The sequence below is a fragment of the Ailuropoda melanoleuca genome, chromosome 5 (genome assembly GCF_002007445.2).
Source record: "Ailuropoda melanoleuca isolate Jingjing chromosome 5, ASM200744v2, whole genome shotgun sequence".
In the NCBI taxonomy this organism is placed as follows: Eukaryota; Metazoa; Chordata; class Mammalia; order Carnivora; family Ursidae; genus Ailuropoda; species Ailuropoda melanoleuca.
Genome location: NC_048222.1, coordinates 3,016,165 through 3,036,631, shown reverse-complemented (window position 1 = coordinate 3,036,631; position 20,467 = coordinate 3,016,165). Strand labels below are relative to the sequence as shown.

At 40.2% G+C, this 20,467-nt stretch overlaps 1 protein-coding gene across 9 annotated transcripts in view; it reads right to left on the bottom strand.

Moving 5' to 3' along the window:
* The window catches only part of LOC100468655 (cytidine monophosphate-N-acetylneuraminic acid hydroxylase), a 110,663-nt gene that overhangs the window by 32,045 nt on the left and 58,151 nt on the right, over positions 1–20,467 (bottom strand). For all 9 annotated transcript variants that reach the window (XR_004625342.1, XM_002915833.4, XM_034660242.1 and 6 more), the window contains 6 exons: positions 16,645–16,754; positions 14,993–15,183; positions 11,577–11,724; positions 11,181–11,262; positions 9,117–9,254; positions 6,449–6,584 (listed from right to left, as the gene is read on the bottom strand). Coding sequence is in view for 8 of the 9 variants with exons in the window: in XM_002915833.4 (XP_002915879.1) it covers positions 6,449–6,584; positions 9,117–9,254; positions 11,181–11,262; positions 11,577–11,724; positions 14,993–15,183; positions 16,645–16,754 (805 nt within the window). In the remaining variant the exon portion in view is untranslated. The remainder of the gene's footprint in view (positions 1–6,448; positions 6,585–9,116; positions 9,255–11,180; positions 11,263–11,576; positions 11,725–14,992; positions 15,184–16,644; positions 16,755–20,467) is intronic.

Sequence of the window (20,467 nt, the reverse complement as noted above, 5' to 3'; positions counted from 1 at the left end):
TTCTCAGGTAGGGATACCATCAAAAAAAAAAATTATTTCCTTCTCAAATGTAGGTAATACATTAAGACACTTCAAATGTCAATTACTTTGTCTGGTTCCTCTTCTCTGGTCACACCTTAGACCATAAGATCAGCCTAAAGGATGTTGACCTGCATTCAGACTACAACCTTTGACATGAAACATTTCTATTTAAACCAAACAAGAAAATACTCTGTTCCTCCTCCTCCTCCTCCTCCTCTTCTTTTTGTTTTGTTTTTTTTTTTTTTTTTTTTTTTTTTTTTTTTTTTTTTTTTTTTTTTTTTCGAAAAAATAAGAAAAACCAGGGGGGGGGGNACAAGCAAGGGGAGTGGGAGAGGAAGAAGCAGGCCCATTAGTGGAAGAGCCTGATGTGGGGCTCGATCCCATACCGCCGGGATCACGCCCTGAGCCGAAGGCAGACGCGTAACCGCTGTGCCACCCAGGCGCCCCTGTTTTTTGTTTTTTAAAACTGAAGCTCTACAATACTTCATCACTGGCCTGGCTTTAATACTTTCCCTAGTATCATGTGGCAGATATTGCTATTGATGTTATACTGTTTACCTGAGTGACCATAACTAAGAATATGTATGCAATAGAATAACTTACTATTATCTTCTTAAACAGACTCTCTTGGACTTATCTTAGACACGCTTTCTCTTTATATCTTTTAACATACGTACACACTGTCCAATACAGTCAGTTAGGTGACAAACAGCAAGCGGACCACGGTCCAATCCCTTAGTCCTCAGGTGTTTCCATGTCATATAGTGTGACAGCTGTGGACGGCAGTAGGCTCTCTTCTCCACTCCTTTCTCCATTGCCTTAACGATCAGTTCATCTTTAGCTGGTAGGCATAGTGCTTGCTAAACTATTGAAATAGCTCTGTGCCAGTTGGTTAAAAGCTGCTTCTCTGGGCCCCTGAGTGCCCCTTTTTGCTAACCTAGGACCTCCTGGCTCTCGTTCTCTCAACTCCATCAATTAGAGGATTAAGCTTTGGGGAGCAGAGCCTCCAGGGCCTGGTCCAGAATTATCTTGTGTCTGTCCTGAGCGCTTGGTGCCTCTGACACACTGGTTCTTAACTATAACGAATCTTAGCGCTATTAAAGTGAAACCTTTGTTCTATGTCTACAATAGTAGGTACTGAGAAGTTTATTTTTGTTACATTAACAATGGCCATTAGCTCTATATCAAGATTAGGTGTGAGTCACATTTATCTACTGATAACTGTTTTCTTTAGAAAACCAAGGAGTTTAGGGGAAATCTAAGGGAAGTTCCCCAGGGCCATCTACTGCTAGCAGTATTAGAGAAGTTCATTCCCCTGGTTCTGTATCAGTGTCACTCAATACAGACAACCCTTCCCTGGTTCACTAAATCTTTTATTTGCTGTCTACCTCCATTAACTCATCCCTCAGAGTTAAATGTGCATGAATAGGGCTAACAGATGAGCATGTCTCCTGTGTGACCAAAGGCTCCTAAATTTCACTCTTACTTTAGGGCTCTTTCTTGTTATAAAGTTGCTTTTGACATACATATTTTTAAAAGCTCTGCAGGTCTGTATAAGAACACATTCTTTGAATTTATATCTAGGCTTATCCAGCAATTACGAAAGATTTCCTATAAAAGCATCCTCCTCAAAGTAAGAATTTCTTAGGAAAAACAAAAGCGTATCTGGAATTTGTTTTTAAGTTTAAAAATGTAACTGACATAGCTGCTTAGTAGTGAAGCACCATACCATTTCAAGGACATGGAACTTGGTTATACAGAATATAATTAAGGGCTAGAAAAACAAACAGTATCTCTCTAGACAAAGTAATATGGTACATAGCAATTAGACACATTTCAATTAGAGTACATCTCAATTCAGACACTAAATTTTCATCAAAAAACTTTATCAGCATTTAGATTTCATAAAACTTACAGCTGAAAGAGTAGATTCACTTGTTCAAGTTGTTCCAAAGATACTTAAAAGTTTTTCAATAAATGAATCAAGTACCAAAAATACATTTTCATATAGTATTTACATCTACGTTGATAAAACTGGTTCACCTTTCTTAGAAGAACGGATTTGACTTTGAAGAAAATAGATTAATTTTAGAACTACACCTAAGTTTAGTAAATTCAATAACCCTTGGGTAAACTCAGTATTAATCTTGAATTCAAAGGGGTATTGCATAAACTGAAAATCAACACCAAATTGTAAACATTAAAGCATTCTTTAAACTTGGTTGTAATTTTTGCATCCAGTTTATATATACTGCCAATTACAAATAACATCTTCTGCAAATCGATTCATGTTAGAAAATGTGTAAAGTCATTATTACTGATTTGCATTTGAAAAAGATTCAATTTCAATATAACATTCAGCCTGTATAACTAAGTCACAAATGATTGTTTCCTTTCCATGGAGCTTTAAATTTAGCTTGTTCATATGCAGTAGAATATCAGAGGAATGTTAGTCACAGTGCCAGATTTTGCCTATGACTCCTGAATGTTTGGCAAGCATTCTTTAAGTTTCAAGAAAACTTTGAATTGGACTTAACAATCCAAATCTTCCATGACTTAACCAACAAGCACTTGCAAAGAGCACAAGACCATCAGGTTCATTGTCTTCTCTTTTCTTTTAGCAGCTTCATTAACTGGCGATATTTCCTAGCACTTGAGTGTATACTGTCAACCTTTCAACAACTGTATCCAGGACACTTCTGCTAAAGACTGCTTCAAAAAACTTAGCAGAAATGTATTCAAGATGTACCATTCAATAGGAAGGAGTAATAAGGGAAACACAAACTTCTTGTTTTAAAAATGCCAATATATCTGGATATTTTTAACCTAATATAGCTGAAGCACATCTACCATGATAAAAACTAAGTTTTTCAGATTTAGTGGAAATTATTCTTTATCAAATGTAGAAAATTCAAAAGTACTTACTCTACAAATTCAATTTTTCAGGCTGTGAACTGACAATATTTCTTCATAAACTTGGAAATCCTTTGAAACTATTTGTCCAATGCCATTTACTAAACCACCATTGATTTGAAATGTCTCACACAGCATATACTAAATCCAAAGACAGGTATGAGTTCACTTCTGTACTTTGCATTCTGACCCATGGGCTATTTATGCAATAGTCCCTTCGAGTTTTAATTAGAGAGACTTTAATATGTTTTACTCTCTGCTAGAGTACTCTCCTCCCATTGCTCTTTTTAATCAGAGGTTTACTAAATATTCTTGGCTTTCTTCCCCAAATTAGTTTCAGAATCAACTTGTCTAACTTCCAAAAAACACATATTGCAAATATTGGATTCACACTAACCTTATAAATTATTATGAATTATCTAGTCCCAAAACATAGTATTGCTTTCCATTTGTATAGGTTTTCTTCTGTATCATTCAGTGGCATGTGAAAGCTTTCTTTATACTGAGACTTGCACACTGCTAGTTAAAGTTATTCCCAGATATTTTCTCATTTTTGATTGCAATGGAAAACAGAAATTTTTTTCTGTAATTTAATTCCTAAGTAGTAGTTGTTTTAATTGTTTGGAATAGTTTTTCAGTTGATTCTCTTTAATTTTCTAGATATATAATCATATCAGCAGCAGACAGTGATAATTTTGCCACTTTTGTCATTCATGTCTTATTAGATTATTACAAGTAAAATGTTCCCAATTTAAAACGTTCCAGTGCTTCCCCATGGTTGACTCTCCCCAATTCCATATACACACACGATTATATATATAATCATAGTAAGGAAATAGTCATCTAACGTTCAATTTTAGAGTACCTTTTTTGTCGAAACGAGTTAAACTTCTTGGCATCTTTGGAGATCATATGATCTTCCTTCTTAGATGAATAAATACACTGGATTATATTAATCAATTCTCACTGAAAAACACTTGCATCATGTAATGAACACCACTTGTTCTTGATATAGTATTAATTTAATGCATTGCTGCATAGAGTTCAATAATATTTAGATCTTCATAAATTGGTATGTAGGTGTCTTTGTGCCATTTTTGTGAGATTTTAGTAGTAACGTTCTACTCATTTCATAAAATAATTTAGAGTTCTTTTTTCTTGTACACATAATTCATTTGAAGCAAAGTTTCTCAACAATGGCACTACTGGCATTTTGAGCTGGATAATTCCTTGTTGTGGGAGGTATCCTGTTTATTATTAGATGTTTAGTTGACTCCCTGTCTTCAATCCACTAGATGCCAGTAGCACTCCCCCACTATACTATCGAAAACTGTCTCCGGACACTGCCAAATGTCCCCCTGGAGACAAAATCTCCCTACATGAGAACTACTGAACTAAAACTAAAGAAAACATAGTTGCAGTTTTTCAAATTTTAGTAATTCATTACATTTTTATCAATGACTTTTTATATTACTAGAAATGTCTTGTATTCTACAGCTAATTGGGGGCTTAATCAAGATTTTCACTTTTTGTAAATATATATTTTTTAATCTTTTCCTTATAATTTTCTAACAAAATACCCATGACTGAAATAATCTCTTTTACCATCTCTTTATCTAAAAGTGGTTTCCTTTTTTAATGCAATTATCCACGTCCTTTTATTATTGGCCAGTAACAATGATTAAAAATTATCTGGAGCACTTAATTCTCATTACAGGTGACTAATTTCATTAGTTCTTCATTGGCTGTTTAAGGAAACTTCAGCCAGATTCTCTATGTACTTTGCTGAAAATGTCTCAATACAGTCCAAATTATTTTAAAACTTTTTTATATACAATACTTTCTTCTTCTCTATTGATGCAAATTATAATTGCCATTCAACATGAAATTTGCAATAGATCTTCTCTTCCGGTTGCTTTTTCTCCTTACTATTCCCAGCATTGTACTAGTTCTTGCAACTGTACAAAATTCTGCATCAAGAGATGCCTTCATTTTACTGTAAAAATGTGCCCATATTGTTCTTAAGCTAGAAAAATAATGTAACTGTATTGTAACATAATATTTCAACCTAATTTCCAAGTTCAATTAACATAGGTATCACTGTGAAACGACCTAGCTACATAAAATACTCAATGAAATACATCACAACTATTGTATCAGTGCACGGAAAAAAATAACTGAAACTGAATCAATGCATTGACACCCACTTCAGTAATCCTCAGCTGCATTAGCCACTTTTCAAGGGCTCATTAGTCCCATGTGGCTAGCAGTTACCATATTGGACGACTCAGCCCTAGCAGGTCTAACTGATGTCTCAAAGGACACTAATAATTTTGCAAATGCTTAGTTCGACTTTAGTAATTCATAGGAAAAATGTAGATATTTCCTTTTTATCAAAGGGTCTATGTTTTGAGAGAAAAGAAAAAGCCTTTTCCCAGCTTGGGCACTTGGCAGTAGTAAAGTCCCCAGGAAGGACAATCCAATCTAAACACTGTGGTAAGATGCACTAAAGCAATGTTCCTTAAATCTTGGGTTCCCCTGGGATAGATACTCCTATTTGAGAAAATGTTTAGTATAAGTTAGCTGCTGGGGCACCTGGGTGGCTCAGTTGGTTAAGCAGCTGCCTTCGGCTCAGGTCATGATCTCAGGGTCCTGGGATTGAGCCCCAAGTTGGGCTCCCTGCTCAGCAGGAAGCCTGCTTCTCCCTCTCTCACTCCCCCTGCTTATGTTCCCTCTCTCGCTGTCTCTCTCTGTCAAATAAATTAATAAAATCTTTAAAAAAAGTTAGCTGCTAACTCTTAAAACGACTAACTTGGTATCAAAGTGATTACAAAAAGTAAACTTTGTGCAAAACCCAGCACTGAAATGAATGAGTGTCCGTCATTTCACCATTAAAGTGAAAACCCAACATTTAAATAACATTCTCAAAGAAAATTCATGGGCCTCCAAAAATACATTGGAAGAACAAGACTAAAAGTTATATTGTTGCAAGAGAAATCGTTTCAGGTACCCTAGGATAAGAAAGTAACTTCAATGTGATGGTGATACAATTCTCAACTCTGGGACGTAGTGTGGGGTAGAGAAGAGAGCTTTGACCCCAGGCACATCAGAATTCGCTTCTCAACTCCAGCCTTTTCAACAGGGTAACTGCGCAATTCCCCACGCCTGAGTTGGATTCCCTATGGCAAAAAAGGCATAGTAATACCTACCCCCCAGTGTCACTGGGAAGGTGAATTCAGATGGCTTAAGCCCCAGTTTAGTTCCTCGCATGTACTGAGTCCACAGCAGTTGGCTTTACCGCTCCCAGGATCCTTTCAGAGAAAACCTATCTGGATGAATCCTAGCTGCCAGGTATGGCTTTTATTCCTGCTCGGGGTTCACAGGCAGCCTGTGAAACAAGCCCAGACCCCTTCTAATCACGCATTCTCATTTCATATTGATTCACAGCTAAACGACTCATCCCCAGCATACATTACTTATGCATAAAAACGTGGTACCAAATGTCCAGCCATACTTGTCTGATGGGTGGGATTCCACAAAATACCCAGCGAAGGGGCAATAAATTCGGGGTTGTAGCTTCTTCACCAGCCGGGCCTTGTAGTTCAAAAGCTTCTTCCTTTCTGTTTTAATGAATTGGGCTTTCCATCCCTCTGGAACGACAGGGTTGGGTGAGAATCTCAATTCAGAAATAATGGAAAAACAGAAGTTTAGTACATTGAAACTCTTTCTGGAGATAAAATTGATAGACTGACACCGAAACAGAGCAAAGCTCTGTGTCATAAGTGCAAAGTGCCCCCTTCCCCCAGATTTACTCTGCAAATTTTAATCAATTACTAGGAAAATGTTACCAAACCAATCAAAGATAGAGACTGAACTCTCTCCTTGTCTATGGCAGTTCATGGGGACCCTAGCTGAATGCAAATGACGGCGTGCCTAGGGGCGCTTTGTGGGCATTTACATCGTAAGAGCACTGTAATTCTTGTAATTATTAACTCTTTTCTAACACAGACATGGCTTTAGCTTTTGGTGGCTTTTAGAATCAAGGTGTGTCACTCAGACTCTGGCAGTGGACCGTGGTTCACAGCAGGAATGCTGGAGTCCCTTAAGACCTAGGATCAAAATGCAGCTCTTTCCCTCCTCCATGAGTGGAGCCGGCATTCCTAGCTCACAGGTTGCTCCTTTGTTCTTTTGGTCATCCGTCCATTGGGTCAATGTTTACCGAGTGCCTACGAAGTGCCAGACGTAGTTCTTGGCACTGAGAAAACAGTGATGAAAAGATAAAGCAGGTCCCTGCTGTCGTGGAGCATTTGTTCTAGTGAGAGAAGCAAACAGGGAACAAGGAAATAAATAATGTCATTTCAAAGAGTGATGAGCTAGGAAGAAAGTCAACCAGGGCAGTGGGCGGAGGGGCTGGGCTGCAGTGGGGAGAGGGGCATTCTCAGACAGGGCAGTGAGGCGGGTGACATCTGAGACAGAGACACAGACGCAGATATAGGAGAAGGTGTCCACCATGAGATGGGTAGCAAGAGAAGTCCAGGCAGTGGAAAGAGCAGATACAAAGGCCCAGGGCAGGAAAGCATGTGGTGTACTGGGTCTGAGGAACAGAAGGCAGGCCAGCACAGACTCACGGACAGCAAGCGATGGGAGACAGGCAGTGAGGAAGCTGAGGAATTAGGCCGGGTCCAGAGCACGCAGGGCACCATGCCAGGGAGCTGTTCCTGTGGTTACTGCTGTGAACATTTGATAAGCACAGACAAGGACACAGAAAAATAAGTTACCCAGACCTAGTAATGCTTTGGTATATTCCAGACCTTTTTAAAAATGAGTGCCTGCGTTCATTCACACACACAGACACACACGTGGGAATGGGATTATTCTAGCTAACCTTTCATAGGGGTATTATGCCTCCCCAGTTAACTCCCTAAGGACAGGCACCTTCCTCTCTCTCAAGTGGTTATACACCCTGGCAGCCAATGAATACAGACCTACAGAAGGGAGGAACCAGACAAGAAGCTTTCTTCACACTGCAAGTAACATTTCTGCCACCTTGTTAGAGATCATGTACTGAACATATTAACTTACTAGGTAGACATACACTGAGCTCTCACAGTGCTAGTATTGAGGACACCACTTACACACATTTTCCCATCCCAACCCAGCACCACCCTTAGACCCAGAGCAGAAGAGCCCCTGCCTTGGACCTCACACTTTCTCCCCCTAGACCTGATATAATTGACATATAACATTATATAAGTTTAAGTTATGTAAGGTGATGATTTGATACACGTATGTGTTGCAAAATGAGGACAATAAAGTTAGTTACCAGGACCTCCATCACCACATATAATTACCATTTTGTGGGTTTGGTAGAAACATTTGAGATCTATGCTCCCAGCAACTTTCAGGTACATAAAACAATATCACTGGGGTGCCTGGCTGGTTCAGTCGGTTAAGCAACTTATTCCTGGTTCAGCTCAGGTCACGAGCAAAGGGTCATGAGACTGAGACCCATGTCACGCTCCATGCTTAATGCACAGTCTACTTAGGGCTCCCTCCCTCTCCCTCTGCCCCTCCCTCATGTTCTTTCTCTCACACTCTCTCTCTAAAATAAATAAATAATCTTTAAAAAAATAAAACAATATCATTAACCATGCTGCACATTACATCCTCAGAATTCACTCATCTTATAACTGGAAGTTTGTACTCTCTGACCAGTAGCTCCCCATTTCCCCTACTCCCAGCTCCCAGTAACATCACCATTAGTGGCTACACTCTTCCCTTATGTGAGCATTCCACGTGGACTAGGGGATGTGCCTATGTCAAGTTGCACACAACCTGTACTGAACCACCTTCCAAGAGCATTTAAGTGTGGATTACCAATGTTGGACCTTTTTCTGCTCCCCTCTATGGTCTACACCATGAATCCAACTGATCCTGATGATTCTTTTTCTTGACTATTCCTGAGATGCACCCTAATTTCCATAGTGTTTCTTTCTCTCTCCATCATATTTTGAGCTGGAAACTTTAGTTTGTATATCTGCTGTTTGCAAGTCTGGTTTCCCAGTAAGACTGTAAACTTCTTGTGGGGAGGGACCGTGGCTTAATTATCTTTGTATTTATTCTCACAGCATTTAGCAAAGTGTCATGCCTGCTCCTTGGATCACTCTGATATAGAATATTACCAGTAAATTTTCCACCACTGAAAGTCATAGGAAAGCCTGATGCTCCCCCAGCAAAATCACTCATCATTAAAGCAACGTTCTCAGGCAACCTTCCGCCATTGGGTCTGGTGCAGTCCACTGTATTAAGTATCTTATGACCTGCAGAAAAATAAAGTGGTATGAGTATTCAAGGTGAAATCCTGGATACCATATAGTTTGAATTCCCAAGCCAACAAAGTTTCCAAGTCTATAGCCTGACTCATTTGATTAGAGAGGAATTACTTATGTCTAAGGAAAAAGATGAGTAAGATTTGAAAACCTAAAATCTTCAACAGCATTTTTTGAATTTTCAAGTGAACAGATTCATCCTATTTGATTTGGTGGGTTCTGGATGTCCCATGAGGACAATTATCACTCCAGTATCACAGATAGACTACTTTCTTCAATCAGCTATCTCTAGGGGTGTTGAGCCCAAAGAATTCAGGAGAAGAGTGACTGGATCAACAGAAATCTCTCAACCTTCTGCAAATTCCATTCAGTGATTATTGGGGCAGTAAAGCCATCTTCCCACATGAAAGGCAGAAGTGCATGGTTATATTACATGATAACATCAACACAAAAGTAAGCCATTTATCAGAATGGCTAAAATAAAAAACACAAGAGGGGTGCCTGACTGGCTCAGTTGGAGGAGCATGCAACTCTTGATCTCAGGGTCATGAGTTTGAGCCCCACATTGGGTGTAGAGATTAGTAAAAAAACAAAACAAAACAAAAAACCAACATAAACTTTAAAAAAAAATCTATTTCTTGGGGCGCCTGGGTGGCACAGCGGTTAAGCGTCCGCCTTCAGCTCAGGGCGTGATCCCAGCGTTATGGGATCGAGCCCCACATCAGGCTCTTCTGCTATGAGCCTGCTTCTTCCTCTCCCACTCCCCCTGCTTGTGTTCCCTCTCTAGCTGGCTGTCTCTATCTCTGTCAAATAAATAAAAAATCTGCAAAAAAAAATTTTTAAAAAAAGAATCTATTTCTAAAAACAAAACAAAACATAAAAACACAAAACAAACAAGAAACACCAAGTGTTGGCAAGGATGTGGAGAAAGGGGAACTTCCTTGCACTGTTGGTGGGAATGCAAACTGGTGTAGCCACTGTGGAAAACAATATGGAGGCTCCTTAAGAAGTTAAACATAGAACTACCCTATGATCCAGTATTAGCACTACTCGGTATTTACCCCAAAAATATAAAAACACTAATTCAAAGGGATACATGTACCCTGATGTTTACAGCAGCATTATCTACGACAGCCAAACCATGGAAGCAGTCCAAGTGTCCATCAGTTGATGAACGGATACAGGAAAGGTATATATGTATATATATATGTATATATATATACCATATATATATGGTGGGATATTATTCAGTCATAAAAAAGAATGAAATCTTGCCATTTGCAATGACATGGATGGAGCTAGACAGTATTAGGTTAAGCAAAATAAGTCAGTCAGAGAAAGACAAATACCATATGATTTTACTCATATATGAAATTTAAGAAACAAATGAGCAAAGAAAACAAAAAGAGAAAGATAAGCCAAGAAACAGACTCTTAACTCTAGAGAACACACTGATGGTCACCAGAGGGGAGGTGGGGGGTGGATGGGTGATGTAGATGATGGGGATGAAGGAGGGCACTTGTGATGAGTCCCAGGTGATCTATGGAAGTGTTAAATCACTATACTGTACCCCTGAAACTAATATTATACTGTATGTTAACTGTATTGGAATTAAAATTTTAAAAAGGCATTTATTCAAAAAAGGCGGTTTGAAGAAATTACTATATGTGAAATACAGAATATCTATTGCCTTAAAAAAGAAGCTTTGATCTCTCACTACATAGACAACATTATTGTTAATATGTTCCTTGGAAAGAATGATAGCCCATTTTTCTAAGACAAGGATGGAATACATTATATTCCATGGGAAGTGAAGATGGAAGAAGATGAACAAAGGATGAAATTTCAGATGGCTGTTATCACCCTTCCTTCCAGGAGCATTTTTCTCTTTCATTATTGATGAGGGTAAGAAGGTACCTTTATACTCCACAATAATGCAAGTGTCCATCTCAGGATGAATGCCATCCATCAAGATCATGAATCGAAGATTTTCATCAACCTGGAATTTAACAATAAAAGCAACAACTGTGTATGTCAGTTTGGTTTTTAATTTGGTATTTGAGAAAGCTGTCACTCCTTTTGGAAAGAAATCCCCTTCATTCAAAACTAAGATTTATTGTCCTGTACTAGAGAATTATACCATTGCTAAATGGGGAAAAACATCTTTTAGCTCAAAAAAGGTTGCATTTACAGAGTGCTATGTACAGACAAAATAGGCCATTGTTTCTTTAATCTTAAAGTGACCATGCCTCACCTACAATTCAACCCAGAAAGCGTAACTGGAAAGGGTGGGAAAAACCGCGGATATCTGACCTGCTGCCATATTCCAAACGGTACTACGTTGATATTAGTCAACTGGACGCCACTCTGATTCAGGTTCCAAAATACAGGTCTTTCTGTGTTTCCAACATAAATGGGGATATCCGGTCTTCTCTCAGCAAGCTTCTTTAGTGTGGGGTAACTAGGATCAGAAGGGTGGAAAGGTTGAAAGGTGAAAGAGTAAGATCGCCTAGTAGGATAGACAGTTTGCTCCTTATACCAACATGTTGATCTAGAAGCAAGACATTGAAACAGACTCTCATCGGAGTCCAAAGGAAGAGCTGGTTTTTGTTTTGTTTTGTTTTGTTTTGTTTTTCTCACGGCTGACCGGAAAGGTGAAGGGAATTGCCTGCAAGATCCTGTTTTCTTGTTAGAACGCCCATATCCCGTGGCATGTACATCAAGCAGGCCCGCACTGCCTGCCTCTCTGAGCTGCTGCGAGTAGGCGTAGTTCTAACGGAAGGTGCAGAGCACACAAAAGTCATGCTGACGAGGTTTCTGGTAGGTGAAGCTCTCCGTGATTTTCATTTCTTCCCATTCCTCATGTAGCCGCTCCCGGTAAGAGAAAGGCCTGGTTCCTAAGCCCAGGAGAACCTGTGAGCTATTCACCCTTGGGGGCAGTTTTTCAGCTTTCAAAGGTTGTGAACCACACTTCAAGCATGCAGAATAAACTCTTTGTCCGCACGGACAGTTACCAGTTAGGCAAGACAGTCAAATGATATAGAGGAAATCGACGTTCAAGACTTGTAGTAATCTCGACTCAGGACAGAATCAACCACGCAAGTATTTTTGAATCCCTGCACAGATTAAGTTCAACCTTCATTTATGGAGCTTTCATTACTAAAAAGATGAAACACCACTGTGGGGTGTGGCAAAAACATGAATAATAAGGAAAGAAAGGGCTAGGGATCTATTATATGTCGAACAGGGTGCTAGGCGCTTTCACATGGTATTTTGATTCTTACCAAAAACCTGCTGAATTTTTGTCTTGTTTTTATAAGTGAGGAAATGTATTCAGAAACACACAACTAACAAATAGCAAATTGGTATGAAAAGTCAGGTTTTCAGGTTCTAGACCTAGTGCTTCTATCAGAAGGCAATCCCAGACTCTTATGAAGATACTGTCTGGTTTAAGACTCACACTTGTACACAGAGGACAATATCAGGGGAAATGGGTTATTTAATTGTAAGAAAAGTGTAAGCAAAATTTGCATATCAGTAGTTATTAACTATACTCATATTTAAGTTCCAGCACTGTGTTAAAAGGTATTCAAATAAGTAGAATCTGGGAGTGGGGAAAATCAGTAAGTTTTCTTCATTAACAACAAAGGATTTGAAAAAACAAACAACCAAAAAAAAAAAAAACTATTTAAAAAGTCAAAGATTCTTTGAATGTGCCTTCAATCTCTGAATTCAGCACCTAAATCTTCTATTTTAAAGGACTTTGGAAGTTAGGATAAGCTACTCTAAAATGTATATTTATTATTTTGTGATGGTTTTTTAATTGTTGACAATTCTCACTGGCATTTATTAATAACATCATGTCTTGTAATATTCCCTCCATTTACACAATAAAATCACATTTTTTTTTACTAAAGACTACTCACTGAGGACACTGGCCTTTCCCCTTGTTTTTGTGAAGGACATCACTGGTGAACGAAAAGAAAACCATCTTTCACTTCGGCTCAGGTAAAGGTTGTGTTTACAGAATGCTATCTACAGACCACACAGGCCGTTGTTTCTTTAATCTTAAAGTGACTGCCTCACCTCTGGCTGAGGAATGGTGTTGTAATGTCTGAAAATCCGCCCACATCACCCCCTGAAATTAAGACTAAATTGGTTTTTAGGGTTGTGGTTGGGATACAACTGGACAAAATGGCATGAAAAGTTCTTCCCTTCCCTCAAATTCAGTGCATTCCCTGAATAAACTGTCATGAGGACTTTGGGCAAGTGCAACTTGTAATAGGTACCAGGGAGGAATCACCTCATATACGTGATCGTGCTCTTTCCATACAAGCTACATAAAGCCATTACCGTGTGTTACTGTTATTACAGGATGCATGAACCCAGGGCTCTCAGGAATGTGGAGCTGTACCGATTTGGACCCAGGACACCGTGTGGGACAAAGACATCATGCAGTGGACAAATAGATGCTCCATCATAGCACCCCAGTGTCAGGTTGTCGTCAGTTCATAAGTGTGCTGCAGGTAATCTGCTATTAAACCAGTTAACTAAGCTTTTAAACCATTCCCTTTAAAAAAAAATAAATGAGACCATATTCATGTCTTAGAGATCCCATATGCTTGAGTAGAAAATCCAGGGGCCAGTCAACCAGCAAACAACATATCTCATCCCTAAGCACAAACGTTTCTATCAGAGTAAGTCCTCCATGTGAACTTTGTCATGTAGGATCACAGAAAAAAAAAAGGTTGAAGTTGCTTCATTTTATAACGTTGTGGGCATTGCTACGTGTTTATATTGGTAACTCAGCAGCAGTGATACAACCTTGTAAACAAGGAAGAACAAAAATGACCCTGTAATTAACCAGGGGTTGGGAATATGGCCCTCCCTCTTCCATAAATAGTCCATTGGCAAACACATGTGCTTTTATGAGTGAAAATTCTCTTCTCCCCCTCCTCTTTCATTGCCTATGTGGGCTAGGGAGGCTTCAGTTCCTATTTCCAGTATGATATTGCTCTGTTTTCCACAAAGTGTTACTTGAGGGTGACCCGGAGTTAAAAAGCTGGGAGCTTGGGGTTACTGGGATGCTATGAAATCAGGAGCTGGCAAACCACAGCAATCCGCTCCTGCAAGCTAAGAATGGTTTTTACCTTTTTGAAATGGGAATAGATAAAAAGAGATCAAAAGGACGGTGACATTTTGGGACACATGGAAGTATATGCTATTCAAATGTCATTGCCTGAGAATAAGATTTCATCGGAACATCCTCGGCTCCTTCAGGGCTGTCAGTAGCTGCCTTGGCACCACAAACACAGAGCTGAGCAGGTGGGACAGTGGTCCCAGGGCTCGTAGAGCTAAACTACTTACTCTCTGGCCCTGTACAGAAAAATCGGTGCTGGCTCCTGCTAAAATGTTGAACGGAAAAAGGAAGTCAGCTTTGGTGATCCTTCAATGCAGACTGTTACCAAGGGGCCCCAGAGTGGGAAGTGAGAGCCTAAGGAGGGTTGTTAAGCCCCACCCCCTCCCCACACAGGCTCCTTCTTCAGTCTCCGAGGTATAAAGTGTGCAAGCACTGCTAAAACTAGGCGATGCAAATGTAAGCAAATTTGTCTTCTCTTCACCATCCCGACTGAACCCAGCTCAATGGGAGCAGTGATTGCAAAAGCCCCGGGGAAAAGGCACTCTGCCTGCAGCACTTTTTCCTAGTCTGGTGCTCAGGGCTCTGTTACCTCAGGTGGTCCGAGTGCATGTGACTGATGTAAATCAGGTCTGCGCGGCACAGCCTCTCCAGCCAATCAGACGGAGGCTCGTGCAGCAGCCACCATCCACGGGCAAAAGCAGGACCCATTAACCAAGGGTCGAACACCATCCTCTTGTCTCCCAGCTTGAGGTCCATGCAGGCATGAGTGAGGTATGTTACCTGTTGGAAGACAGTGGGATTCAGATGATGGAATCCTGACCGGCCAGCAACAGAGCGGAAAGGTTTGTGCTGCTTCGCCCACGAGTCTCGCTGGAGACTTTGCTTGTAAGAGCGCTCAGGCAAGGAGGACTCAAGGCAAACCCCCAGGACCCACCATGGCTTCTTTAGAATAGAAATTCTCATGGCTGGTTTTAGGTGTCAAAACAACAGACTGACCTAGTTTACTCTATTTTAATTAGCTCCTAGATGCTTATGCACGTGTGCACTGCAGAATATCCGCTGTGACCAGTCCTTGAGGGCACCATTTACAGGAAAGGCCGTTAGAGATGTTGTGACAGACACTTGGGGAGTGGCATGCCGGAGTGGTGGTGAATAGGTACAGGGAGGACCCCTGGCAAGTTTGCGTGGGTGGGCTAAACAGGCTTGCAAGGCTTCCTCTTCGAAGTGACCTGCTAACTCATGATGTCATGCTCTTCTGAGGATGGCTACGAACAATGACACGGACACAGGCACGGAATAGAATATTCCAGCTCCGTTCCTCACCCCTGCCCCATGCTCTGGGGCGTCCAGAGCAAACAGGAAGTACACCAAGACGCAGAGATTAGGTAATATAAACTCCGCTGTGGAAAGCCAACAAAGGGGCGAGGAGAGGGCCAGGAATCAAATGCCATTTTATTACATCTATTCTCGGCAGGTTCCCCTTCGTTTCCTCAGAAAAGTAAATGCCCATTTTCACAAGCTTCCCAGATATTCCAGAAAAATGAATTTTGTACTGTTCACCTCTCCCAAACTGCCAAAGTGTTTCCTCCAGGGGAAACTCTCCTACAGCTAAGAAAATTTACCACAAGGCTCGTAAATTATCTCAGGGCAATGTGCAGAAACATACACTGGCCGTCTTATCTGACAGTGATCTGGAATCAAAGGTAATTTCCTTATTGCCTCCAATGGCACAACTCTCCTTTGGGACCTCCTTTATTCATGTTTTTTTGTTGTTTGGTTTTCTTCTGAATATATTTCCTTGCAATTCCTATCAAGTGCTGGAGGGTCCTAAAAAATTTGCTCAAGAGTTCAGAATAACTTTATTTCATGCCCTAACATGCCCTCAAAGAGTATTCAAGGTAATATAGGATGTAAATATACATATATATATTTCATTTTATATTTTTACATATATAAATGGACATCTTAGTTTTATTTTTGTTTTTAACAATATTATAATTTTTTAAAGATTTTATTTATTTATTTATTTGACAGAGATAGAGACAGCCAGTGAGAGAGGGAACACAAACAGGGGGAGTGGGAGAGGAAGAAGCAGGCTCATAGCAGAGGAGCCTGATGTGGGGCTCGATTCCATAACGCCGGGATCACGCCCTGAGCCGAAGGCAGACGCTTAACCGCTGTGCCACCCAGGCGCCCCAACAATATTATAATTTTAATTATATAAGAATTTTAATTCCTTACCTGCACTTCTCCAAAAGCCAAATGTTCCGGAGCTCTGGGTTCTGAATCCCAGGGGTTAGGAGGATTCAGTTCTAGAAGCAAAAGTCCATTTTCTTCATCCATTTCAACAACTGGAACCAAAAGGGAACAAATATAAGTTGACAACAAAAAAAACTGCTTTGAAAAAAACATTACTGAAATAGAAATGCATGGCCCAGGTACACAGACTACAAAAAATCAAAGGGATATCAAAACAAAAGGCAACACTTATTTCTGTCAAATAATATCTCCCCAGACAAGGGCTTAACACCAACACCAATTCATTTCTTTATTCATATTACATTTAAGGAACTCAGTGCATCAGGGACACAGACACACATAAACAACTTCATTACAACTGAATGAATGAATGAATGATAGAAATGAGCTCAAGCTGCTACAGGCATGTACAGTGGGGAGCACCTGGTCTGGCTCTAAGGGTCAAAGCAGATTTCAAATAGGACATAATGCTCCAGCTAGACTTGAAATAACAGGTATTTGGGGTAGACGAGAGAAATATGGTTATTGCAAAGCAACAGGGCTGACCGAACAGCATGCATGAAGGTGTGGAAGACAGGAGAGCTTGATATTCACAAAGTGACTGGTAATTTAGGACCAGGGAGAATAGTGTTTGAGGCAGGTAGGATGCACAGGTAGGCCAGAGTAGGTCACTGAGGACCCTGGACAGGGTCCATGCTAAGGACAAATTTGGATTTTATCTTGTGGCAATGAGGGGTCAATGAAGAATTTTAAGCAACTGTGGCAGACGCTACTGGGGGCCTACACAAAATCTATTCTCTCCCACTTTCTTATTGTCAGCATCCTCATTTTCTTAGCAGCGGTGATAGCATATCTAAAGATCATGATTTCCCAGGCCTCCCTGCAATTCTGAGTGGCCACAGACATAGCTCTAGGTACTGACCGAGGTTGCCGCTCCTTTCATGGAGCACAGTTCTTCATGACCCTCTCCTCTTCCAGATTCTGGAAACCGCTCCCCTCCTCATCCCTTTGGTCCTAAAGATGGATAATCTGGTTGCTATCCACACTAGGTTACTCTACTTTCTCTGTGATTCTCCCACATTGACTGCTTATAAAAAGTCCTTTGTGAATATACCCTCATCAAATTATCCTAATTTGGGGATGCCACCTGTTTTCTTTTTGTGAGTCTAACTAATAAATAATCAAAAATAGCTATCCTGAAACCCCAAATTCAGTGGAGTAATCAGCTCTTGGGGATAGGGGTGTATATGATGTGACCAAGGAAACTCACATAAAGGTCTTTTCTTGGTAATGTTTTAGGTCTTAAGCTGGATGTTGGGCACATAGGTGTTCATTCTATTATTTTTGTACCTTTTAAACATTGCTTAAGAATTTAAATAAAAGCATATTAATATTTTCTTAATAATAATTATCAACTTATTTAATAGTGAAACATAATTGGTTTTCTTAATAAAATTAGGAATGCACAAAGGATGCTTGATTACACCATTATAATTAAATCATGTTCTTGAAAATGCAAGTGGTATAATAAGGACACATCTTATTATTATTTCCAGGTTATGTGATTGCAGGAAGATGGTGTCATGAAATAGAAAGAATGCTGGTTTTGGAAATCCTGCCTGTGCTGCTTCTTATCACCACCCTGGGCTTCCTTCCTGACCTGTAAGGTAGGACTACGATGCATGCCTCATAAAGACTTGTAAATGACACAGCAAATCCTCAAGTGTCTAGCACTATGCCGGGCGTAGAGAAGGCATTTAATAAATAGCAGGATTATTATGGTAATTATTATACCTTCAAGGAATGAAGAGGTTAAAAAAAAAAAAAAAGAGTTCAGCACTGGAAAAACAAAACTACATGCTTGCAAATACCAGTTAGAAAATACTGTGGTGGGCGCCTGCGTGGCTCAGTGAGTTAAGCGTCTGCCTTCAGCTCAGGTCATGATCTCAGGGTCCTGGGATCGAGTCCCATGTCTTCTCCTGCTGCTCCTCCCCCAGCTTGTGCTCATGCTCTCATTCTCTCTCTCTCTCTCAATTTCTCTCAAGTAAATAAAATCTTTTAAAAAATATACTACGGTATTATAAGAGACTCTCTCAGAAAGCTCCTGCATTGATACCCACTCTTCTTTTAAAAGATTTTCTTTATTTTTGCAAGAGAGAGAGAGAGAGAGCGAGTGCGTGAGCACAAGCAGGGGGAGGGTCAGAGGGAGAAGCAGACTCCCCGATGAGCAGGGAGCCTGACATGGGACTCCATCCCAGGACCCTGAGATCATGACCTGAGCTGAAGGCAGACACTTAACCGACCGAGCCACCCAGGTGCCCACATTGATACCCACTCTTAAGGATTCTCCTTCTTCAGAACCTTTCCCCCCTCAGACAGACAGAAGAAACTAAGAGTCTGTAACTCTTAGCTATTCTCCCAAAGCAAGCCCTGTAAGGATTCCCTAGGCCCCTTGCACAAAGACAAACTGCGTATATGCACCAGAGGAAAATGTAACACCCGCCAACTCCGGGCATCGGTCAAGCAGTGAGAATGCGGTATCCTTATTTTGACCTCACACTGACGACATCTAGGCCATTGGGTTATAACTTAATATTTATCCAGAAGAACAGATGGAATTCACTGAAGTCCTTTTATAAGGAAGAATAATGAAGAATTAAAACAAAAACATACTAGGAAAACTATAACAATTAAATCATTGCTTATGGGCTTAAGAACAGCCAAGAAGAGGATCTTAATTAAATAACCATTTGATATATTTAAAGGGGGGGCTCATATATTGGAGGGAAAGAACAGGATGTCTAACAGTCGGTGTTATGGCAACTGGTTAGCTAAGTATTCCAGTTGATAAAAGACCCAAAGAGAAGCAACCAAGTAGTGAGAAAGTATGACAAAATCAAAGGGAGGACTGCGGAGTTTTACTGCAATGGAAATGATTCTAGTGGAAAATCTGAATAGACATAAGTGAAAATGAAAAAGTTCTAACAGCAAAGAAAATTAACAAACATGTTTGGAAAATATCAGCATCACACCTGGGAGACCAATGGAATTTCAAACAATGATGCTATATTTGCCCCAACTGAGAAAAGTCAGAAAGACCAAGAAAGCCCTGAGCTGTTCAGGTATGAGGAGAAAAGGCAGGCTCATAACCTAGTCGGTGGCAACAAAAATCGGTCCATTCCAAAAGGCGGAAGGGAATGCAGTGCACCTGAAAGAATGGATGGAAGGATGAGGGGCTCATTTATTCATTCATTTAGGATCTCAAGTGAAGAGGAGTGTGTTAGTCATATTTTTTAGCTCATGATACATTATATTTGGTCCAGACAAAGCTTCTCTCTTATTTATTTATTCCCTTCATCTCTGTTTCCCACCCTCACTGCCCTCTCCTCTACAAGCCACTATTATGACATTTGTGCACAATTATATTCTGTTGTGTGTATGCATCCTTCATTTATATGAATGGTATTGGATCGCCAGTCTTTTTCTCACTCTTTCTCTCTCAATACTATGTTTTTAGGATTCATTCATGCTACCGTCTGTACGTGTAGTCTATGTCTCTGAACTGAAGTTTAGTATTCCATGGTCGACCACATTTTAGCAATTCCGTCTCCTGGTGGTTGACCCCTAGATTCTAACCCAATGAGATTTCTTTGGGATAGAAACAGGAATGGGATTGGTGGGTCAGAATGTATTCAGAAACCTCCTTGGGCTAATCGGAGTCTGATTCTCTCCAGAATGGCCGCACCAGCCACACTCCCGCCAACATGCAGATTTCTATATCCCTAGACCTCTGGATGTTGGGTGT